Here is a 24,616-nt window from a genome sequence, read left to right on the forward strand (position 1 = left end):
TAGCTGCAATAACAAATTACTATATATTTAGTAACTCAAAACAACACAGACTTACTCTATCACAGTTCTCTAGTTTAGAAGTCCAACACAGGTCTCACTGGGCTAAGGTCAAGACGTCCGCAGACCTGCGCTCTCTTCTGGAGGAGATGAAGGACAATCTATTTTCTTGCCTTTCTGGCTTCTAGGAGCCACCCACATTGCTTGGTTCATGGCCTATTCTCTTCATCTTCAAATCCAGTGATGTTGCATTGCTCTGTATCTTTTTTCTGTAATCACATCATCCTCTGACTCTTTTTCTGCCTCTCTCTTCTATGTTTACGGACCCTCGTAATTACATCGGGCCCACCTGGATAATCTTGGATAATCTTTCCACCTCCCCAAATCTTTCATTCAGTCAGGTTATTTATCATAACAGTGAAATAAACAACAATATCAATACTATTAAGGTCTTTAATCACATGCACTATCTCTTTTGCCATGTAAAGTAACATATACTCAGGTTCCGGGGATTAGAACATGGGCATCTTTGGGGGTGGGGGAATATTATTCGGCCTACCACGTTTGTGGATTGTTCTGGCACCATTTGTTGAATTACCTTGGCATCTCTGAGGAAATCAGTTGTTTTTACATGTGTGAATCTATTTCTGGGCTCTATTCAGTTCCATTGATCATGTATCTGTCTCAAGCCAATACCACACCCTCTTGATTTCTGTAGCTTTAAAGAAGTCTTGAAATCAGCTGGTGTAAGTTTTCCAACTTTGTTGTTCTCTTTCAAAAGAACAATTTAGCTATTCTAGGACTTTTACATGTCTTATAAATTTTAGAGGCAATTCATCAGCTTCTATGAGAAGCCCTCTTTTCTTTTTAACAGGTTTATTGAGGTATAATTTGCATACCATAAAATTTATTCATTGTAAGGGTAAAATCCAGAGTTTAAGTGCTTTATAGAGTTGTACAACCAACACCACAATTCAATTTTAGAATGTTTCCATCATCCCTAAAAGGTCCCTCATGTACATTTGCTCTAACTCCCCTTTCCAACCCCCAACCCCAGGCAACCACTAGTCTTCTTCTGTGTTTATAGATTTGCCTTTTAGGGACATCTCAGGTAAATAGAGTCATATAATATGTGACTTTTTTTCTGGCTTCTTTCATTTAGGATAGTATTTTCAAGGTTCTTTTATTTTGTAGCATGTTTTGGTACTTTGTAACAGTTTATTGCCAAATGGTATTCATGTTTTGTTTCTGCCTTCACCAGTTGATGGACATTTGAAGGTTTCCACTTTGGGATAACTGTGAATGATACTGCTACAAGCACTCATATACAAGTCTTTCTGTGGACATATATTTTAATTTCACTTTATGTTTAACTTTTTGAGGATCTGCCAAACTATTATTCAAGGCTGCATCATTTTACATTCCCACCAGCAGTGTTGAGGGTTCCATGTTTTACCAGACTCTCACAAACTCTTGTTATTATCTGTTTTGTTTTGTTTGTTTTGTTTGGTAAAGTCATCCTGGAGGGTGTGAAGGATTATCTTGTAGTTTTTTTTTATTTTTTTTTATTTTTTTTTATTTTATTTTTTTATCTTGTAGTTTTAAATTGCATTTCTCTGACAACTAATGATCTTGAGCATCTTTTCATTTGCTTTTTGGCTATTCATATATATTCTTTGGTAACATCTACTAAAATCCCTCGCCTATTTTTAATTGGGTTATTTATCTTCTTGTAATTGGTTGTAAGAGGGCTTTATATATTCTGGATATAAGTTCTTTATCAGATATATGATTTGCAAATGTTTTTCCAAGTCTGAGGCTCCTTTTACTTTTTTTTTTTTATACAGTAGGACCTTGTTGTTTATCCAGCCTATATATAATAGTTTACATCTGTTTCTTTTACTTTCTTAATGAAAGTAAAATGAAGCACAAACACATTTAATTTTGAAGAAGTCAAATTTATCAGATTTTTAAAGTTAACTTTTGTGTATGATGTGATGTTGTTCTAGAAGAATTCATGTTCTTACATATGGACATCCAACTGTCTCAGAACCATTGTTGAAAAGATTACCCGCTCCCCCCACCCCGGCCCACCCCAGCCACTGAATTTCCTTGGCCACTGTGTCTAAAATCAACTGACCACAAATGTACAAGTTTATTTCTGGACTCTCAGTTCTGTTCTATTGATCTATGTTTCTATCCTTATGAAAAAGATTTATTTAAAAAAAAACTTACTAGAAATCGAATCTTGCAATCAAGATGGTAAGTTTTAAAATCAAGAAGTTCTCCCATTTTGTTCTGTCTCAAAAAGCTTTTCCTCTGGCTAGTAGGAGTTTTTGCATTTTAATATAAATTTTAAAATTACATTGTCCATTTCTGAAAAAAAAAACAGTTGAAATTTTATAGCAATTACACTGCATCTATCACTTAGGGAAGAATTGCCATTTTAATAACACTGAGTGTTACGATCCATGGTCGTGGAATGTCTACCCATTTATTTAGCTCTTTAATTTCTTCCAGCAGTGTTTTGTCTTTTCAGTGTACAAGTCTTGAATGTCATTTGTTAAATTTATTCCTCAGTACTGTATTCTTTTTGGTGGTGTTGTTGTGAATGGAATTATTTTCTTAGTTTCATTTGCAGGCTGTTCATTGTTAGTACATAGAAATACAATTGATTTTAATACATAAACTTATGGAACTCGCTTATTAGTTTTAATACTGTTTTGTGTGGTTTTTTTTAACTTCTTTAGATTTTCTACCTACAACATAATGATATAATGTCATCGGCAAATACAGTTTTAGTAGCTCCTTTTCAATCTCAGCACCTTTTACTTTTTCTTGCCAGGTTGCACTGGTTAGAACCTCCAACGGCAATTTTTTTTTTTTTTTTTTTTTGCAGTACGCGGGCCTCTCACTGTTGTGGCCTCTCCCGTCGCGGAGCACAGGCTCCGGACGCGCAGGCTCAGCGGCCATGGCTCACGGGCCCAGCCGCTCCGCGGCATGTGGAATCTTCCCGGACCGGGGCACGAACCCGTGTCCCCTGCATCGGCAGGCGGACTCTCAACCACTGTGCCACCAGGGAAGCCCCTCCAACGGCAATATTGAATGGAAGTGAGAGAGAAAACATGTTTGCCTTGTTCCTGATATTAGGGTGAAAGCATTCAGTCTTTCACCATTAAGTATAAGGTTAGCACAGGTTTTCACAGATACCCTGTATCAAGCTGAGGAAGTTCCAATTTATCCTTGCTTGTTCTGAGAACTCAAAAGCTGAGGTCATTGATTTGAGATCTTCCTTCTTTTCTAATATAGGCACTTAGTGCTGTAAATTTTCCTCCAAATACTATTTTAATGGAATGCCACACACTTTGGCAAGTTGTATTACCATTTTCATTCAGTTCAAAACACTTTTAAATTTCCCTTTAGATTTCTTCTTTTACCCATGGATTGTTTAGAATTGTGTTATTTCGTTTTTAAAACATTTGGGGATTTTCCAGATATTTTCTGTTACTGATTTCTAATTTCATTGTCAGAGGACCTACTTTATATGACTTGGATCCTACCATCACCTGTTTTCTGGCCCATACCCTAATCTATCTTGATAAATGTACTATGTGCCCTTGAAAATAACAGTATTCTGCTGTTTTGGGATGGAGAGTTTTATAAATGTCAACTAGGTCAGGTTGGTTGATAGGGCTGTTCACGTCTTCTCCATCCTCACTTATTTTCAGTCCCCTTGTTCTGTGAATTGTTGCAAGACAGTATTGAAATATTTGCATGTAATTGTGGATTTGTCTATTTCTCACTGTGGTTAAATCAGTTTTTGCTTCATGTTTCCTGAAATTCTAATGTCAGGTGCATAATAATTTATGGCTCTTATGTCCTCTTAATTAATTGCCTTTTCTCCATTATGAAATGATCTTCTTTCTTTTTTATGCTATTTTTTGACATGAAATCTACTATGACTGACATTAACATAGACATTCCAGCTTTATTTTGATTTATTTTTAATGTATTTGTATATTTATAGTGGGTTTTTCCTAGGCAGCATCCTTTGAGTCATGCTTTTTTTATCCAATGTGACAATCTCTGCCTACTAATTGACATACTTAAACTTTTTGCATTTAATGTGATTATTGATACAGTTAGGTTTAAATCTAACATATTTCTATTTGTTTTCTTTGCTCTTTCATTTTTTTCTTCTGCCTTCTTTTGAGTTAACTGAGTATTTTTTAGGATTCCATTTTAACTCATTTGTTAGCTTATTAGCTGTAACTCTTTGTTATTTTTTTTAGGGTGTATAGGGTACATTTTTGACTTACACCCTACCTTCAAGTGATATGATCCTACGTCACATACAGCATAAGAACCTTATTGCATTTCTCTCCTCCTGGACTTTCTACTATAGTTGCCATACATTTTATGCAATGTACATTCTACATATATTATAAACTCAAATGTAAAGATAGTTGATGGATTAAACACAAATAATAACAATAATCCATCAACTATCTTTTAAAGAGATTTAAATAACAAATTTAAAAATCTTGTGTTTTTGCCAACGTATTTACCATGCTGGCGCTCTTCATTCCTTTATGTAGACCCATACTTTCACCTAGTACCATTTTTCTTCTCCCAGAAGGACTTCCTTTAACATTTCTTGCAGTGTGGGTCTGCTAGTTACAAGTTCTTTCAGCTTTTGTTAGCTGAAAATGATGTTATTTTTCCTTTTTTAAAAAAAAGATGTTTTGCTGACTATAGAGTTCTAGATTGACAGTGTTTTCAGTATTTTAAAGATGTTGGTCCACTGTCTTCTCATTTGTCATATTTCCTATGGGGGAAAAAAAAAAAACTGCTGTCATCCTTCCCTTTGTTTCCTGGATATAATATGTGTTTTTTCTTTGGCTGCTTTTAAGACTTTTGGTTTGTCACTGGTTTTCAGTAATTTGATTATGATTGCCTTATAGTTTTCTTTATATTTCTTGTGCTTGGGGTTTATTGAGCATCTTGAAACTGGGACTTTATAGTTTCCCTCACATTCAGGAAAATCTCAGCCATTATTTCCTCAAATATTTTTTGTCCCTTCCCGTTCATCAGAGGCTCCAACTCCACATATATTAGGGTGCCTGAATGATGTTCTGTACAGTTTAAAACTTATCTTTTCTCTCTATGATTCATTTTGCATAGTTTCTATTATTATGGCTTTGATTTTAGTAACCTTTTCTTCTGCAATGTCTAATCTGTCATTGATCCCATCCAGTGCAGTTTTCATCTCAGGCATTGTGGTTTTCATCTCTAGAAGTTCAGTTTGGGTCTTTTTTATATCGTCTGTGTCTCTACTTAACATTGTTTATTTTTTCCTTTAGCATTTGGAATTATAACAACTATTATAAAATAGAATTATAATAGCTATTTCAGTGTGCTTATCTGATAATGCTAGCATCTGTGTCAGTTCTGTGTTAGTTTCTACTTTTAAATTTTTTCTCCTTATTATGACTCTCATACTGTCCTGCTTCTTTGTATGACTGGTAATTTTTTATTGTACGCCAGACATTTGAACTTTGTCCTGTTGGGGTCCGGATAGTCTTGTATTTTTATGAATATTCTTGAGTTTTTCCGGGAGTGAATTTAAGTTACTTGGAAACAGATTGATCCTTTGGGATTTTTCTTTTAATATTTGTTCGGTATTACAGCAGCATTTGGTCTGAGGATAACCATCTCCCACTATTAAGGTGAGACCCTTGTGAGTACTCAAGCCAATGTCCTGTGAATTATTGTATATTTCCCTCCGTCTGGTGGGAACAAGAGCTGTCTCCAGTCCTATGTGAACTCCAGCTACTGTGCTGTCTAATTCTTTGGAGGGAGTCTTTCCCCAGCCTTGGGTGGCTTATACGTGCACTAATCAGAACTCTGCTGATCCCTCAAGGGGGCTGTCCTCTGCATGTCTCTGAGTTCTCCATGCATTCCCTCTTCTCTGGAATTCTGCCCTGAAAACTCTCTTTGCCTTGGTCCCCTCAGTCAGCTTCCCCTCCTCAATTCACGGTGTCTACCAGGCTCCACCTAGGTTTCTCCTCCCTGTGCCATGCCTGAAAACTCTCTTAAGATAGTAAGTGGGGCAAGTGTAGGATTCGCCTTGCCAACTTCTAATTTCTCAGGAATCACTGTTTTTTCTTGCCTGATGTCTACTATCTGGAAAAGTGTTGTTGGACTAATCTTTTCCAGTTTTTTAGTTGCTTGGATCAGGAGGGTAAATCTAGCTCCTGTTGTTGCCTCTGGGCCCGAGTAGAAGTCTTGACAATGTTGGGGAGAGTCCAGAGTCTTACCCCAGATCCCATTTATCTCCACTGCTAAGGTGTGGCTCTTCTGTGCTCTCTACTGAGAAAATCTAGTGCTCTCCACTCTGACTGGTCTGAGCACACACAGCCCAGTGTGAGTGCTGGAAATCATTCCGCTTACAGTTGTCTGGCAGGGCTTTTCCTGGTTTCATGGAGTTTCACCCTATACTTGTGTGGCTTAGTATCCAACAGTAGACTTAAGGGAGGATGCATACCGATTTCTGGAGCTCTTTCTCTACACACTGTCTCTTCTTTGGTACACGATCCTGCAAATTCTGCCTGCCTCATCCTCCCCAAACTCTGGTCTCTGTATCCTCAACTCAGGGGCCTGTAGGCTGTGCTTAGGTTCTTTCCTGCTCTGTGACCCAGAAGGTGCCTCCCAGCAGAAAGAAAAGGTGACCCTAGGGTCTATCTTGTTTGTTTCCTTCCTTTCAGGGGTCACGGTCCTGGGCTGCCTGTCACCAGTATCTAAACATTTGTTTCATCTATTTTTCCAACTTTCGCTTATGGGAGCACAAGGCCAGTACAAGTTTCTCCATCACAGTGGAAGCCGATGTCACCAGTGTGACTGTTTTTTTTTAATGACAGAAGGCAAATCGTAATATCAAAAGTGGTTTTTCAAATGAATATGCCCCACCAAAATTCTGATCACACCTCCACAGAGGGCTTGGAACTTATTTGAGAATCACTCATCTAGTGAAATCCACAGATTCAAAGCCTTTAATTCAATACCATTTATTCAAATATTTCATGAACCTTATTATGTGGCAGGTACTGTGCTAGGTTCTGAACATACAGAGACGAATGGGGCTCCATTGCTGCCTCCAAGACTTCACTATCAGAACGATTACCTAATCAGATTATTACGGTATAAGCCGGTAGAGGTAGTGATAGAGAAACATGCAAAACATTAATGAAGGGGGGGTGGGGGAGGGGAGACAGAGGTACCAAGTCCAGCTTAGGGACAGGTGGCAAGTTGTCAGGGATTGCTTCCGGAGGTGACATTTCAGCTGAGTCTTTAAAGATGGGAAGCAATTTGCCAGGCAAAGAGAGGACAGCTTGAGCAAAGACACGGAAGCAGAAGCAGCACAAAGTGTGCCCAAGAGCCACTGGCCATTCCAGCAAAATTTCCCAAAGAGGGAGAGGCAGGGGGTGGAGCAAGAGAGGCCGGCAGAGGTCAGGACGTGCAGGGCCTGTCCTGCCACACTGGGGAGCCTGCCACCGAGGGCTGAGTCTTTTACATAACTCTGTACGGTGGCTGGCAGGGTGTGCTCCTGCCTCAGCCCGCAGCAGGTATTATTCGAGGATGATCATGAAAAGCAAATCTGAGAAACCTCAAAACTCTGAGCCAAGCCAAGATCCCTTACGTTCCCAGGTTCCAGAAAGTTATCTGACTCCTCTGCCCCTTTGCAAATTCAGCTGAGGTGTTTGGCCCTGGTGGTCAACCCACCCTGAGGTGCTGCCTCCTTGGCAGTTGGCTCACGCTCTAGGCTTGTATATGAGCCTGGAGAATAGTCAGGGGGAGAGGGGAGAGGGTGGGGGGAGAGAGAGCGGGTGAGACCCAGAGAGAAGAAAGAGAGAGAGAGGGAGACTGGGAGACACAGTAGGGTGGGTTTCAGACCGAAGGGGGTCGATCAGGAAGCACTTGAACCCACGGTGGTGATTTCTGGGGTGGAGAGGATGACATGGCCCCTCCCAGCAGACTCTGCAAATCCTTGGACAACCAGGCCACCAAGCTGGGCATCCAGGCTCACCCCTCCCCAGCAGAGGACGGCTGGGAGAGGAGCAAGGTCTCTGGTCTGAACTTATGCATCTAGACCACGGGTGGGCTAGCCCCAGCAGAAGTCTATTTGCCTGAGCTTTGAGGGGCCCCCTGAGAAAGAACCCATCCTGGAGCAAAAGGGAACCCATCCTATGGGCTTGACCCATAACGAAGATTGGTCCTCTGCAGGCAAGGAGTCTGAATATAAAATCCCAAAGAGGAAATCCCCAGGGCACACGTAGCTCTGGTCAGACATTCCTCTAACAAGCATCACTATAGGAAGGGACAGAGGTACTCGTCCTGGTTTTGAAACAGAACATAAAGCAGCACTGGCTCCCTGAGGGCTTGGGGTCCTCAGCTTTGGAAGGAAAAGAAATACCCATCAGCGGCCCAGCAGGAGGTGGAAGGCTGGTGGATGGGGGTCCTGGCAGATGCCCTGTGGTGGTCCCAGACAGTGCTCACCCACATGCATGAGGCGTGCTCTGGACTTCTAGAAATAATTTGGGGCCACTTATAGTGGGGTGAAGCTCCACCTAAGCTGGTAGAGGTCAGAACTAGGGAAACTTGGGTTAGACTTCTAATGGGGTCCCACTTACGTGGGTGAGACCTGGGGAGAGCTGAGTTCCATTAGGAAAGTGAAAAGTAGGGACCAGCTAGCAAGGTAAGACCTGACCCCTCCCACAGAAGTCCAACCTGGGGACCTTTGTTCTGGAAACGTTTTCTCTTGAATCTTCCCACTTGTAGCAAGTGTCACGGGCCCTAAATGTCAGCTTTGGACAGGGTTCTTCCTAGTCTCTCCCCTCTGCCCGTGGCCATCTCAGACCCATCAAGACCCCTGATTGAACGCTACCTCTGAACACCAGGTGTGGGTGCATGGGTGTCTGAGCAAGAGAGAGGGAGAGAGCAAGTGAGGCGGCAGCCGCATTGCCCAGGTAGCTCTGAAAGACCAAGGTAAAAGATAGGAAGACGCTAAACACAGCTATTTTATTGTCTACCTGATAATTTTCTGTAATTTCCAAATTACTTTCTGTAATTCCAAAAAGGCAAATGTTGGGACTTCCCTGGCGGTCCAGTGGTTAAGACTCCACGCTTCCACTGCAGGGGGCACGGGTTCGATCCCTGGTTGGGGAACTAAGATCCTGCATGCCGTGTGGTGCGGCCAAAAAATAATAATAAAATAAAAAAGAAAGAAAGAAAAAGGTAAATGTTACTTTTTCTAAGTTAAATGTAAAAAGTACAAATAAGCAGTACTTTTCACAAGTTTCTGTGCTTTCCCTATGGTCACTCCTGAGGTGTTTGAAGTTCTTTATGTAATAACCAGCAGGCGTAGAAGGCATCCTGCCTGGTTGTGACAGAAGCCGTTCGGCTGGGCAGGTCAAACTTGACCAATGTCTACCGCGTGGTACCCCACTTGGGGACAAGGACCTGTTGTGGAAGGAGACGGACATTAGCATTTTTCCCCACTCACCTCCACCGACTCTCAGCTCATCCAGAGAGAGTGATTGACAGCCCCAAAGGCTGCTGGACAGCTATTTGAAAGAGGGGTCCACAGAGAGGCCTCCTCCACCTGTTACTCTTTTCTCTATCACTTCACATCCATAGGGGTCCCTAAGCCCCGGGAGAAGGGTCAGGTGCAAATCTGGTAAACCAAGAAGCCCTAGCAGTTGTCAACTTAATTAGTCTTCAGGAAAAATCTATGGATATGTGAGCACAGAGGAGTTGCTATGGAGACAGACCCAGGAGGCGCATTTAGAACAGGGCCTCATCACATCACCTGATAAAAATAAGACCCAGGCTTTTTAATAGAATGAATTACTTAAGTTTTATATTTAACAGGGGACAATACCAAGGCTATTACTGGTTTTCAGAATATTTTAGGAATCCGAGCTGCCTGCTTCTGCATATGTTGGCAGCCATCATAGTATATGCTTGGCTGGCCAGCATTCAGGAACTGGAAGGCCACGTGTCTCTCCCATCCTTGAGATGAGAGATGGTCCTTCTCACTTTGGGCTTGTCCTCCTTTAACTGGGTGAGTGATTCTCAATGTGTTTCTGAGAAAAGACTGTATTGTGCTCTGCATTGGCCCTTTGCATGTATTGTTGCTAATACATAATAACCCTATGTAGTAATGGTCTCATTTTGCAGATGAACAAACGAGGCTCAGAGAGGTTCAGAATTTTTCCAAGGTCACACAGCTAACAAGTGATGGAGTTGGGATTCAGAGCCAGGCGTCCCCCATTCTGAAGCCCTTTGTTTTATAAGATGCCAACCACGATCTCTGCCTGAAGAATCTAAATGAATCTAAAGAGAGTCACTATTTTTGTTGATATTTGACACGGACCTTGTCATGGTTTAATCTCTCCTCCAAAGCGGTCCCACAGTGGGTGGGTTCCAAGAAGAAATCCGCAGAGATTCTGACCCCCGGCTGATGAGCACCTCTCCAGTCATTCAAGGCAAGTGTTCATTTCAGACTAACTTCTTACCATCCGACAGCCTGCCAGGCTGCCTCTTCCTTAAGTCAGAACACCAGCATCATGAACACAAGATCCCAAAGTGAACACGGGTAAGGGAGTGTCTCCGCTGCTCTTGCATGCAAGAGAATGTAAATGTATGAAATCTAGCTGGAAATCCAACATGATGGTTCTTTTCTGACAGTTTTGCCTTTGGATTATTCAAGACCCTCCTACTTTGCAGAGAGATGCTTTCTTATTAATTATGGTTTTTTTTTTTTTTTACTAGTTTTCTAATGAAGGCCTACCTGTGCCCATAGGGTGCCAGTCTTTCCTTGTTGTGGGAAAGATGGTGCTGGTGATGATAAAGCTGGGTGTGAGGTAATGCAGGTGACAGGGAGGGGAAAGGTGGTAGGGAAGCTAGGGGCCCAATGGTGAGGGCTATGCTAAGCAGAGGTTCGTATATTCCCTCCCCAACTCCCCACATTTTAGCAGCTGCAGGTAATGAGAGAAATCCCCTGGGCTTCAAGGGATCTGGGCAAAACGGACATGCAAGGCTTGGTGGAAATCCTAAGCAAGACATCAATCCAATGGACCAGGCAGAGGGGCAGAAGGCAGGTAGACTCCACAGACTGGAGGCTGGGACCCAGGCCAGGGCAGGAGCTTGGAATCAGAGGGGAGGGAGTGGGGTCTCAGGGCAGGCCCTGAGCAGTGTGCCTCATCCTAGGAGCTTCCCCAGGCTGCCCACAGCCTCCAGCACGGGTGCTGGGCGAAGCAGCCTGTGCTATTGAAGTAATGCCATGAGAACCCTTGGCATGTAATGAGCTCAGCGGACTCCGTGCAAATCGAACTTCTACATCAGACCATCGCGCGGAGGTTCACAGCACAGGCTTTGGACTCAGGCCGACTTTATACGTTCTGGCTTTGCCACTTACCAGCTATGGTTACCCAGCACCTAAGCTCAGTCACTTAAGCTCTCCCCACCTCAGCTTCCTCATCTGTAAAATGGGAATGAATGACATCAGTCAGATGCCAAGGGTGAGCCCAGATAGGAAAATGGCCAGTGGCCACGGCAAGGGCCAGATGCAACTCCCACCCTGTTGGCTGGGTGAATTCCATGACCGGGACGGAGAGCACAAGACCGACCCTAGCCTCGCCTCTCTCCACGATCCTCGGGACCCTTGCATACCGCACCCCCATCTCTGTCCTCTCTTGCTAAAGGGGTTCAGCCTTTCAGCATCCCCCCAGGCTCTGTGGCCCTCAACCATGAGCTCTTTCCATGAATAGGGTAACGCGTGTGCCCCGGTCATTGCCTGCCACCAAGACTGCCCCACCCCTGTCTTTACCCTTTGCCCTCTAAATGAGGAAGTCAGCGCTGCCAGGCCAAGAACTTCTGCCCAATTTGGGTCTTGGGTGGCCTCTGGCCTCCCTCTTCCCCGGGGCCCCTGGCCAACTCCTCCCTCCCCTCAGGGATGCTCGCCGCTCACTTCATTCCTGCTTCATAGTTGGAATGACAGTGGCTCCCAGCATCCCTGGGTGCCGGGGGTCTGGGGAGGCCGCCAGGCCCAGCAGCAGGTTAGTGTTACAGCCCTGGATGAGTGAGCCAGGCCAGCTGACGTCAGGGTGATGAAGGGCGGCGGGGCGGGCCAGGCTGCTGAACTATAAAGATAGGTCAAATCAAGCAGAACCAACTCGGGTCGGAGTGAGCGGGCCAGCTAGACCGCGTCCCCAAGCCATGGTCCGTACCGGCCGCGGCTCAGCCCGGGTCCCTCTGCTCCAGACCCGAGTGCCCAGAGCAGGCTTTCGTTTCATGTCAGCAGCCTTCAACTGCCTTCCAAAAATAAGCCCCTGCCGCCATGCGGAGGGGAGGAAAACAAGAAGGGCGGTATTTTTAGGGCCATTAATTCCGACCACGTGCCTGAGAGGCAAGGTGGATGGCCCTGGGACAGAGGCAGCTCATCACTATGTCCCAGGGAGCAGGACGTCTGCAGGGCACGCTACGGGCTCTCGTCTTCCTCGGCGTCCTCGTGGGCATGGTGGTGCCCTCCCCTGCGGGCTCCCGCGCCAACAGCACGCTGCTGGCTTCGAGGGGCTGGGGCACCCTGCTGTCCAGGTCTCGGGCTGGGCTGGCTGGAGAGGTTGCTGGCGTGAACTGGGAAAGCGGCTATTTGGTGGGCATCAAGCGGCAGCGGAGGCTCTACTGCAACGTGGGCATCGGCTTCCACCTCCAGGTGCCCCCCGACGGCCGGATCAGCGGCACCCACGAGGAGAACCCCTACAGTGAGTGCCAGTGGCAACCGGTTGGGAAGCTGGGGGCTGGGGCTCAAGCAGGGATAAAGGATGGAGGGGCCTCACCCTGGTGCCCGGAGTCCTGTTATGAAGGGGGAAGCGTTATTCTTACGGATGCCCATGAGCTTAGCCACCGCCCCTGACTCGCTTTGACCCTGCCTCGGTGCAGGCGTAAGTGTGCTGAGGTCCGAGCATCCTGGTGTCTTCTGCCATCACCCACAGAGCCCCTGAGGCACTAATTCCTTCAGCATTGCAGGCCCAGCCAGGGCCTTGTAGGACCACAGGGAACCCCCAACCTGGGGGAGCCATGAAACAAGGGTTGGGAGAACCGGTGAGGATGCTGGGACCAAATTAGACACACGCTGCTTTTTATTTAGCTCTTCTCTTTGAGAGGAAAGGCAAGTTGTTTGCAGAATTTCCAGCTGAAGCACATCCTTTTTTTATTTCAACTTGCCCCCTCTGTCCTACAAGTTGATGGGTTGCTGCCTAGATGGGCTCTCCCCAGGAGGGGATAGGGCTGCAGGATCCAGTGTTTGCAAGATTTTTTTTGTTTGCAAGATAACATGGGCTATTTGTTGAAACGTGAGGCGTATACATTGTTAACAAAGCTAATCAGAATTCACTTCCTTTACCCACGTCAAGGATGTGGTGTGATTAAGCCCAGATTCAAAGCTGACTTTAGGTAGATGCCTAAGTGGCCACTGTGAACTCTAACTCTGACGTCAGAACTTTCCCCTGCAGAGCTGGATTTGTAGCAGGACTGGCCGAGCCTGGCAGCCGATCTCCTAAAGTGAGATCAAGGGTGGAGGTGATGGAGGCTCTGACTTTCTAGAAGCAGGCGGACGGGCCTAGATGCCCTTGGAGGGTCACCTTTGGGTTGGCGTCCTGCTCTGATCTGCACAAGCCTGGGGTAATGCAGCTCCCATTTCTTTGTCAGGCCTGCTGGAGATTTCCACAGTGGAGCGAGGCGTGGTGAGTCTCTTTGGGGTGAAAAGTGCCCTCTTCGTTGCCATGAACAGTAAAGGAAGATTATACACCACGGTGAGTTCATCAGGCCAGGGGAAGCTTCAGGCTGTATGAGGCCTGAAGATTACGCAATTGAAGAAAATAATGCAAAATCTTGAAGAGGGGCGTGAATGTTTATCTAGAATGGGTCGGGGGGTTGCTGTGGAAGGAGCTGGTGCGAGTGAAGGGCTTATACCTTCTTAGCTGCATGGTGAGTCAGCCTGTGCGCTGGACCATGTCTTCCCTGATCCCACCCACCGCCCCTGACTCACCTTGACCCTGCCTCGGTGCAGGCTTAAATGTGCTGAGGTCATTTAAGACAGAAACCGTAGCTCAGAGGGCTTCTGGGTCCGAGGGAAACCCACGTTCTGGCATAAAGCTGTTTGTCCAGGCTTACGGTCAGGTCCTGAGCAGGAGAGGCCCAGAGAAGCAGGCCTGTCTTTCAGCCTGGGCACGCTGTTCCCACGGCTCACCCTCCGAGGCCCCCAGCCTGGAGCACAGCAGGAGGAGAAGACACGAAGCTCTTTTCCTCGCCTTCATCAGTGCGTGGACATTTTACTTTAAGGTTTTAAGTCCTCTGGTCTCTGATCCCAAGAGCTGGAGAAGCATCCTCCCCTAGGGGATGTAAGACTCTCTTGGCTGGCCCCAGATCCCACCCCCTGCCTTCTCCCATCACAGGTCATCCCTGGCGGGGCGGGGTGGGGGGTGTCAATGCTAGCACTTTGGTTAACCTCACCAACTTCCATATTTACCGAAATCTCTGACCTCTCTGACCCCCTCGTTCCTGGGTCTCTCAGCCCATAATTTGGCATATTGCAAAATATGGGCTGGGAAAGCGTCCCTACGAAGGCAAAGAAACTGGGTGTTCTTTCAGCAGAAATAAGGTTAGAAAGGAAGACCTCTGAGCCGTGGTCAAGGAATAGCAGAGTGGCCATTTATGGGGAGGGTTTGGAGGGCTGTTCTACCTTTGCGTGGGGACAGACAGGATCCGAATGTGAACAGGGGCGTCTGGGATCGGTGCCGGGGTCCGGGGAGGTTGTCCCAACAGACCAGGCTGTGAAATACCCAAACGGGGTGCTCGGGTGGCCTCGGCCTGTGATCTGCAGTGCCAGCACCTCTCCATTTGGGCTCGTTTACGTGGAGACAAGACGTGCATTCGAATCAGTGGGCCTCTGGAGACAAGCGCTGGAGGGGAGGCAGGCGGGAGCTGGAACTAGGGTCCTGGTCTGTACCGCCAAATGCTCTCCTCCTTCTGGCCTGCAGGCATCACCTGCCGAGCCCGGAGACAGGTTTGCACACAGCCCCGATTCACCTGAGACCTGGGAGAGCCAGGGTCCCATCAGCAAAGTGAGGATAAAGGTCAGATGCACCTCTGGGGGTGCTGGGTGATAGTGTGCTCAGAAAACATCCCCAGGGCGCCTGACAAACAGGAGGTGCTCAATACAGGGGAGCCATTTATATTGTCTGAACACTGCCATAGGCTCTGCACCCCTCTTTCCTAGAGGTGGGTCTTGTGGGAGGACCGTTTGCATCCACATCGCCTTGGTAACTTGTTACATGCCCAGATCTCTGGGGGCCTTCCTCAGAGATGCTTAGCCAGTAGGGCTGGAATGGGGACCTGCAAATCGGTTTGTTTTTATTTTTTAAGTTTCCCAGGTATTTCTGAGATGCAGGCAGGCTAGGGACCACCAGGCTACCTGGCTTTCCGAGGGCAAGGAATCCTCCCTGCCCCGGGGTTACACTAGCGCTGAGGGCTGCTGGGAGATGAAACAGCCATGAGATTGGGATTCTCAGACGCCCTTTTCACTGCTCTCTGCGTATGTGATGGAGAGGACGAAGCAGCTGGAACCAAGGAGGCCCTGGTGGAGTAAGTGCCCGCTCTGTGCGGCGGGTCGCCCCAAAGAGCCCCTTCCCTGCAGCCGGCGTAGTGCCTGGAATCCCACTCGTTGCAAAGCCAGGAACGGAGGCTGTTGGCTCTGGGGTTCTACGCAAGGTGAATCTTTTGGAAGGAAGCACAAATTACATCAACCCTTATCTCTGCCACCTTCATTAACAAGCTATTTAGTATTTTTTTCTCCTTATCCCGAAAGAAATTGAACTGTGAGCTGGGGAAAGGGTGCAAAGAGAAGGTCAATGCCTCCACTTCCCACTTGAAACCTGGGGCCCCCGTAGGAGAAGCCGGGGAGGCTGGGAACAGGGGACCTCACAGCGAGAGTGCTGCAGGTGGATAGAACTTCGAGGAGCACGAGGAAGGGGGCAACTCTGAAGTGTGGGCTGACCCCTGATGTCGGTGACGCCCCTGACCCCTCACTCCTGGGCAGATGACTTCAAAGGGGGTCCACAGGGCTCACTAAAGGAGAGGAGTCCCGGAAAACGGGGGCTTCCGTAGGAGAAGCCCCGCCCACGGTCTACACCCCAATCTCCCCCCACACACGCACACACACCCGGGAGCATCTGGCCCAAAGTCACCTTCTTGGAGGCGGAGATTGCCCTCCCTGGCGCCCCGAGCCCGGCACCAGGTGCTTCTGAACCACCTATCCACTCCCTGCTACGCCCCCCAGGGGCCATTATCACAGTCTAAAATCCAATGCCCCCTGATCCAAAGAGCTGGGAAAACTCCCACTGGGTGATGATTTCATTCACACTATTTCCCTTTAAGCCCCAAGAGCTGCCTCCCCTCCCTGTGGCTCAGCTGCTATGGCCCCTCAGTGGGGTTTCTCCTGGGGAGAGGGGAACCATGCTGGGGGGGAAGGAGAGGGGAGCAGGGGCAAGGTAGGAAAATAAGAGCCAGGAAAACCCACCTAGGTGCCTCCCGCAGGTCTCATCCCTTGGAAAGAGGGGTGCAGAGCCTGTGGCCGTGTTTTGACAGTGTAAGTAGCTCCCCTGTACTGAGCACCTCCTGTCCGTCAGACGCCCCGGGGATGCTTTCTGAGCACACTATCCCCCAGCACCCCTGGGAGGCGCGTCTGGCCTTTATCCTCACTCTGCAGATGTGACCGTGGGTCTCCGGGGTCTCAGGTGAATCAGGGCTGTGTGCAAACCTGCTTCCAGGTTTAGCAGGTGATGCCCGTAGGCCGGCAGCAGAAGCGCACCTGGTGTGCAGACTAGGAGCCGGGTTCCAGCTCCTGCCCGCCCACCCTCCAGCTACTGTCTTACTTCGGGCAAAGTCTGTGACCCTCTCTGAGACCAGACCTCTCTCTGCTCTCTCTGATGTGGACCGAGGCAGGAATCAGTGAGTTCCAGTCTCCTTGATCTTTTTAAAATTTAAAAGATAAAAATCAAAGATGTCCACCTGGCAGTGGTTCTGTGAGAATCCCTGTGCTTTAGAATCAGTTATGCTTCTGAGCGATTTTGGTTTTACTAATTAGAACTGTGTCTCCATCCTTTTCATCAATAGTACTATGACAGCTGGCAAAGCACAGCATTTGTTTCATCCACAGAGGCCGTTGACCATTACCTAGGACGTTACAATTGGGGAGGGGAGGACCAAGTCTTTCCCTCGCTCAGTTAGCTGCACCCCTCCCCTAGAGGAGAACGCATTCCTGAGGGGATGAGGCAAAGGGTCCCTGGTGTTAGACTATGTGGAAGGGCCGGGAGATGGGACCCCTGAGCAGGGAGGGGCTGGTGCTACAGCGAGGGGCCCGGGGGACCCTGCAGACGGTCTCACAAACAGCTTTGTCTGCAGCCCGCCTGCTACCCAGAGCGATACAGGAATGAGAAGCCATGATAGGCCTGGCGGAGACATCTTCAGACACTTCTAAATTGCTGGTGCGATTGTGTGTTAGGAACGGGGATTAGAGCAGACAGATGTCTTCAGAGCCGGGAGATGTTATTTCTCCATTTCAGCTAAGGACCAGAAAAGTAGCAGTCAGGGACTGCAGGAGGAAAGGGTCTTAGGACAAGGAGTTTTCTGGTTTTTTCTCACCACCCGCCTCCTTACCCATCCACACCCCTCCCCAGCTCCCATGCACACACGCAGCCAGGAGTAACGGGGGCAAGTGGCCCAGGGCAGGCCTAGAAGGAAGAACTTTAAAGATAAAAAGACACTTTCATTAGTCCGGGTGACCTACTGACCAAAGACAAGATGGGATGGATGTCTGGTCCACCGCAGACTCTAAGGGGCATTTCCGCCAGAGGTAACTCACGCTGAGAGACACCCCTGTATGTACCCCCCTGCAAAACGCCCTTCTCCACTGCGAGAGCCAAATACTTTAGAGTTTGGGTCCTCATAAGTCTGATTAGACCTATGTGGAATTGAAGACATTGTCATGCTGGGGCTTGGGACCCGGCAGGCCCAGGCAATGTGATCTGGGGGAATTCTTTTCATTTGTTCAAGTAATAATATACGGTAGCTGCTTTTATTAACATGTCGTTCGCTTGGCTTTTCTCAGCAGAGCTCAGGAGCCAACGTTCCTGAGCCATGAGACTCAGCGCAGGGGCACGAATGGAGAGATGAATCAAGGGGCTGGTCCTGATGCCAGCTCGAGCCTCCGTGTGGGCAGTGGAACATCGGGCTGCAGGGAGCAGTTCAGGGCCATGGTCTTGGCCTCGCCCCCAGCCGCGTGGCCACCTGAACACCAAGGATGGGGTGGAGAGGGGTGCGGGGAGGAACGGGCAAGGGCGAGGTAGAGAGGCTTCCATAGCAAACTTCACCCATTTCTCCTTTCTCACTGCAGATGGACACAGAATTCGGGGGAAGGCTAGGGACGTGAGGTAGGCTAGGGAAAGAAACAGAGGTCGGAAACTTTTTGAAAATTTGGGGTTGGGGGTTGAATAATCAAAATCTGACCATCAGAGAACAAAGCACAGTGTATATGCAACCACTGTCTTGCACATTTAAACAAATGTGTTTTAGGAGACTCAGACCTTAGCAAAGGCTGGATTCTTCAACTGGACACATTCTAGATCAGAGGATCGGGGCAAATGCCCTGAGTTTCTGGTCCCAATCGCTCAATTCCTCCCCCTCCCCCACCCCCACTCCCCCCAGGTCCTTCGCCCCAAGATCTGCATTCCTCTCTAGAGTTTGCAAACCACACGCGAAACCTCTCCCTTGACCACCATCCAGATCAGAAATGAAGTCTCCTGGAAACTGGTGGGCAGGGTGCTCTCCGGGGTCATAAACAGTTAGAACAGAGGGGAGAGAAGCAGGGGGAAGGACAGGACCCGGGGGAGAGAACGGACCAGTCTCTGATGCAAAGGTTCTCTCACTCCATTTTCTGGCCCATCTTCTATCCTGAATTCCCTTCCCATTTTCAATAATCTACTAACATGACGAGGTAATACATGGACGTGGTTTAAGGGGGAAAACGTGCAGAAGAATATACCACGGAAATGAAGTCTCCCTCTCACTGTTGTCTTGAAGCCACCCAGACCCTCCCCAGAGCAGCCACTGTTGCCAGGCCCTGTGTACCTACCGTACCTACCGTACCTACACCTTCCTGTGTACCTACCGTCCCAGGAAGTCCCAATGTCCCTGTGCCTGTTCTCACACTGGCCTCAGTTTTTAAAACCACACGAACTGGGGCAGACTAGCCACACAATTTGAATCTTGCTTCTTCACTGAACAACATGCCTTGGAGACCGTTTCAAATCCGTGCGCAAGGAGGTTCTGTTTCTTATGGCCGAGAGTATTCCATTGGGTGGCTCTCCCATCACTGAGCTAACCACTGCCCTCCTGGTAGACACTTAGGTTGTTTTTGGTCTCCCACTATTACAAATGGTGCCGCCGCACGTGACTTTTGTACATGAGTGGGAGTGAACCAGTAAGATAAATTCCTAGAAGTGGAATTACTATCCAAAGCTGTAGTTATTATTTTATTCTAATAAATATTGTAAAATTTCTCTCTATAGCAGTTATAACAATATACACACCAACAGACAACAAATGAGAATTCCTAGTCCCCTTGCCCTCATCAATGAAAGCCCATTGTCAAACAGTGTTCTTTCTGCAACCTGACAATTAAAAATGTGATCACACAGTTATGGTTGATGTTTCTCTGTTAGGCACATGTTCTTATGTTTAAATGCTATGTGTATTTCCTTTTCTGTGAACTATCTGTTCATAAACGTCTATTTTTCAGTGAGTTCAGGGTTCTGGATATAGTAGCAAAATTCAATCTATTGCAAAATATATTACAAAATATAATGCATTGTAAATATTTTTAATCCAGTTTGCTATTTATATTTTTATTTTGTTTAAGGTGATTATTCTTTTCCAAGCAGAAGTCTAATTTATTCATCTTCGTTTTTAAAATGCCTTCTAGTTTTTTGTGTCCTACTTAGAAAGACCTTTCTGACTTATTTTAAGGTTCTCTTCTCTTTCTCTCCCTTATTTACTTACTTACTTACTTACTTATTGCTGTGCCCACGCGTCTTGTGGTGTCTCAGTCTCCCCACCAGAGATTGAACCTGGGCCTTGGCAATGAAAGCCTGGAATCCTAACCACTCAGCCACCAGGGAACTCCCCTTAAGGTTCTCTTTTTAACATTTAAATCTTTGTTCCTTTTGGAGTTTATTTTAGTGTTAGGAATAAAATCATACATCAAACCTTATTATTATTACTGTTATTATGATGATTATTAAAGATAGCATCCAGTTCTTCCAACACCACGTTTCGCCAGTGATTGGAAATGCCACTTGTATGTTATGTTCATTTCAGATCCACCTTTATTTTATGTTCCTGTTTGGATTTACTTCTGGACTGCATTTTGTTAGTTGATCCACACCAGACTATTAATCCATGTATCATTACTTCTACTCAACTTTTACCATTGATCCCAACTTTATTTTTCCCTTGTGCTGTTTCTCCAGAGTTTTGCCCATCGACAGCCTTAGGTCCTGTGGCTGCCCCGACCCCCCCATGTCCAGAGAGGCCCCAGGGGTGTGGGGCCGGAGCCCAGTCAGCTCTGTGCCCTCCTCCCCCAGGCTCACCTCCTACTGCCACTCAGGCAATAAATGCAGGACTTAGAAGGTAAATTGTCCTGCAACCCACAGCAAGTTTTACAGGAATGATGATTCTGGGTAAGACAAAGTCTTTTAGTGCTTTTAATTTAAACTAACTCATGAATCAATTGGAGAAGCATCACTATGGCAATACAAATAATTTTTTATTTTACTGTGTGCCAGGCATTATACCAAGGACTCTCCATGCATTATTTCAATGAATGCTCCCTCCAGGGCTAGGACGGAATCATTCTCACTGTTCCCATTTTACAGATGAGGAAGCTGAGGCTTAGGAGGTAAACTCATTTGCCAAGTTCACACAGCTGTGTAAGAGGTGAATCGTCACATGCTCTTTGCCTATTTTGATGAGTTTTTTTTTTTTCCTACTTTGGGACATTCCTTTCTTCATTCTACAAGTGTTTTTGAGCACCCATAACAAGGGAGATGAAAACTTGTGAAAACAGAGCTTCCTGGCATGGTCTTCAGAAGCCAGTTGATGTGGCTGGTGGAAGCTCGCAGGGTCATCTCAAGCAAATTCACATCACAGGAAGGTGCTCTGTACACAGTAACCCAGGGGCGTGAGAGGGAAAGGGGGGATGCGTTCATTCAGCTGGGGCAGAAGGGACCAGCGACTGGTACTACCCGACGTGTTTCCTAAACAACGCCGCCTGTCCCTTGCCAGCTCTCGCTGCATCAGAGAGAAGCCACCCCTGCAGGGGCATCCGTGGGTGGCTGTGTCGTTCCAATTAGACCATCATTCATGCAGCATCACGTGCTCAACAGGACACAGTCCTTGTCTCAGGGAGCCGGGAGTCCCCTGGGATGGTGCACTGTTTTCCGTGCTGCCGGACTGGTCCGCTCGGAGCCCCGAGGAGCTGGCTCATCCTCCTCCGTTCATAACAGGAAGAGGCTCTCGGCCACCCTACGCCTGACAAGGCCAGGTGCTCATAGTATAACTCCTTTTAAGAAGGTCAGGCGATACCCCTAGCACAGCCGCTTAGCCACTGAGTGGGTTTTTTATAGCCGATGGCCTCAGTCGGCAGGAAGGAGTCGGGTGTTATGCTCAGCTCTGTTTCGGTTTCATTCTACATTTCTTTAATGACTAGATCCCAGGCCTCCTGGCTCCCAGGGAGCGACCCCCATCGGAAGCCCAGAAACCCCTCCAGTCCGGGGCAGTGACCCGGGTGGGCTTGGGAGGAAGTGGCTCTCTTTTCTAGGAATAAAGGAAGACTTGGGTGATTTATTGGGGCTGAACTTGTTGATGTGTCCTTGGCACTGCTGGTCACAGAGGGAACCAGGTTCTTTCCCCCATGGAAGTTGCTGCTCCTCGCCATCTCTGTCCCTGCCCTTCCCTGGTGACCTGTGGACGCCCAGGAGGCACTGGGCATGTTGTTCAGTGAAGAAGCAAGGTTCAAGTTGTGTGGAGAGTTTGCTCCAGTTCGTGTGGTGTTAAAAACTGAGGCCAGTGCCCCCCATTCTAGGCTCAAAGTCAAAATCGAGAATGGGCCCCTTTAAGGGGCAGCAAACTTGGCCCTTAAACTGGGAGAGACAGGGTGAGGGAACACAAGTGGAGAGACAGTTACCATATTAAACAGATGCGCTGGGAAGGACTTAGGAAGCCATGCATCTCGCCTTCCACTCGCCGCCCCCTCCCCCCGCAAACGCTCCGCAACCATATGGTTTGCAGAAAAGGGAATCAGGCTGGGAGGGGAGGCGCCTGCCCCAAGGTCACACAGCTAGAGCCACCAGGCAAACCCCAGCTCTCTATCCTGCCGCACTAGGTCCTCTCGCAGTGGACTTGAGAAAACAGCTTCTTTTATCCTTCCCTGGTCCTTTCTCTGAATAAACCATCATCCCTGTTCTTGGGAGAAAGTGTCCGGGACTGGCAGTCAGGAGAACCCCCAGCCCCCTTGTGACACAGGCTGTCCACCCCCATCCCCGGGCCTGGGCTTCCTCATCGTGAAGGAGGGGAGGGGAGGGGGGACCACGAGAGCTAAGGCTCCCCTGTTCTCAGCTTCCATGTTTCTGCTCACCCAGGATGGCCCAGGGCTCCTGGAGGCTGTCTGACATGGGAAAGCGAGGGACCCACCACAGACGTGCCTGCTGGGCCTCACGTATCGCTGATGCTCTGCCGTTTGTCCATTTCTCTCACAGCCCAGCTTCCAAGAGGAGTGCAAATTCAGAGAGACCCTCCTGCCCAACAATTACAACGCCTACGAGTCAGACCTGTACCGAGGCACCTACATCGCGCTGAGCAAATACGGACGGGTGAAGCGGGGCAGCAAGGTGTCCCCCATCATGACCGTCACTCACTTCCTCCCCAGGATATAAGGACCCTGAAGGAAGGCTCACAGGTGGAAAGCAATGTCTTTTCTGTTGGAATTTTGCACAAGTGAACAATTCCCCCCTCCCCCCATGCCCCCCTATTCGGGCTCCTTTTATGCTTGGGGGGACCTGAGTCGGTTCCCTTGGCCACCGGACCCCATGACACGTGACCCACCCAAGCGAGGGGTTGCAGCCGGCATCCTAGAATGGCAATGGATCCCATGCTCTGACCTCATCTGAGGAAAGACGGTCCAGAGACACTTGGGGGGTGGGACCTTGGACACAGGAGAAGGCAGGGAGGAAGCGTGTGTGTGTGCTGATGCGTATCTGTACATCTTGGTATATATCGTCAGAACCAAGGCATCTCGGAACAGCAGGCTCCTTCCTCCCGGGGTCATCGCTTCAGGAATCTGCCTGCAGGAATGTCACCTGTCAACCCAGCAGGATTGACACGTGCTCCCATTCTGCCTCTTTCCAATCACCTTTCCATTCAGAGGCCACTGACTGCGCGGGTTGCGTGGAGGTGGGGGCAGCAGCTGTCCTCTAAGTGCAGGGAGGGCAGGGTGACAGGCAGTAAGATTTAGCTGCTGACCAGAAGGAGTGGGCAGGTACTCCGGGCATCCTGCGTGTGAGGGCTCTGGGGACACTGGGACACATTGTCAGGGAGGCTGGGGGAGAAGGGATCCCCCTCTCGGAGGAAAGGGTAGAGCAGCGTCTCTGGCAGCGGGGGGAAACCTGCTCAAAGCAGCGGGAGAGACTGAGTGTTCTAGAGAGAGCCTTTCTGCCTGGAAGTCAGTGCTGCGCGTAGCTCGAGAACAAGCTGGGGCCAGGCTGCCTGCCCATAATTTTTCCTCACCTTGAACCAGGTCTTATTTTAACCTCAGATGACAGGGATCCTAATAATGGCAACCTCTTTGGCGAGGGGTGAGGGGGTACAAAATAGGCCACGAAGGAAGTAGAGAGGCTTTGGACTACAGATGCTAATTCCTTTCCAGCAACGTCCAGGAAACTCACCCAAGTTCTCATCTGATACTCTCACTTCCTTCTCGGGCGTCCTCTGCCACATGCGCTGGTGCCTGGGCGCAGCGGAATCGGGCATCTTGACCTCCGGAGTTTGCCCCCTCTGACCCCCCTACGGTAGGAGAGGAGTGATAATCCCGTGAAACAGAGCAGCCCAGCTGAAGCAGCTCCTTGCCGTACCATGCCTCCTTGCCTCCTGTCCTTGGAGAGTATTTAAAGAAGAGGTGCCCCAAGCGACTATAAATGTTGTCCTCCTGGAGCCTTCAGATTCCTGAACCATTGGAACGTTCCTAAACCTGAAACAAGAGAGACCCGTATCAGAGCACAGATATTTTCAGTGTCTGTGGCTTTGCAGAACGAGCTGACACCCTCTGCGACTCTCGGGGGCCCCAGCCTGCGAGACAAGCCCTCATCTGCTGCAAATACCTTCGCCTTCGACATACCTCTCTATTTGCAGAGGTGGCCATCTATAGATTGACCTGAGATGAGCTGAG

General features: G+C 48.2%; 1 protein-coding gene across 1 annotated transcript; it reads left to right on the forward strand.

Annotated features, from left to right (window-relative positions):
* The first annotated feature begins 10,022 nt into the window (after nucleotides 1-10,022).
* Nucleotides 10,023-23,763, forward strand: FGF6 (fibroblast growth factor 6). Its single transcript, XM_004327823.4, has 3 exons — nucleotides 10,023-12,821; nucleotides 13,768-13,871; nucleotides 22,932-23,763. Exons 1-3 carry the CDS (start codon nucleotides 12,476-12,478, stop codon nucleotides 23,106-23,108), a joined length of 627 nt encoding a protein of 208 aa, XP_004327871.1. The 5' UTR covers nucleotides 10,023-12,475; the 3' UTR covers nucleotides 23,109-23,763.
* Nucleotides 23,764-24,616: the final 853 nt, after the last annotated feature.

Source organism: Tursiops truncatus, chromosome 11, assembly GCF_011762595.2.
Source record: "Tursiops truncatus isolate mTurTru1 chromosome 11, mTurTru1.mat.Y, whole genome shotgun sequence".
Classification (NCBI taxonomy): Eukaryota; Metazoa; Chordata; class Mammalia; order Artiodactyla; family Delphinidae; genus Tursiops; species Tursiops truncatus.

Bases quoted from the DNA above. Each gene is read 5' to 3' on its own strand.
- FGF6 (XM_004327823.4), top strand. From the start codon at position 12,476: ATGGCCCTGGGACAGAGGCAGCTCATCACTATGTCCCAGGGAGCAGGA. The intron at 12,822-13,767 runs GTGAGTGCCAGT...TTTCTTTGTCAG, and splicing joins CCACGAGGAGAACCCCTACA to GCCTGCTGGAGATTTCCACA. The intron at 13,872-22,931 runs GTGAGTTCATCA...TTTCTCTCACAG, and splicing joins AAGGAAGATTATACACCACG to CCCAGCTTCCAAGAGGAGTG.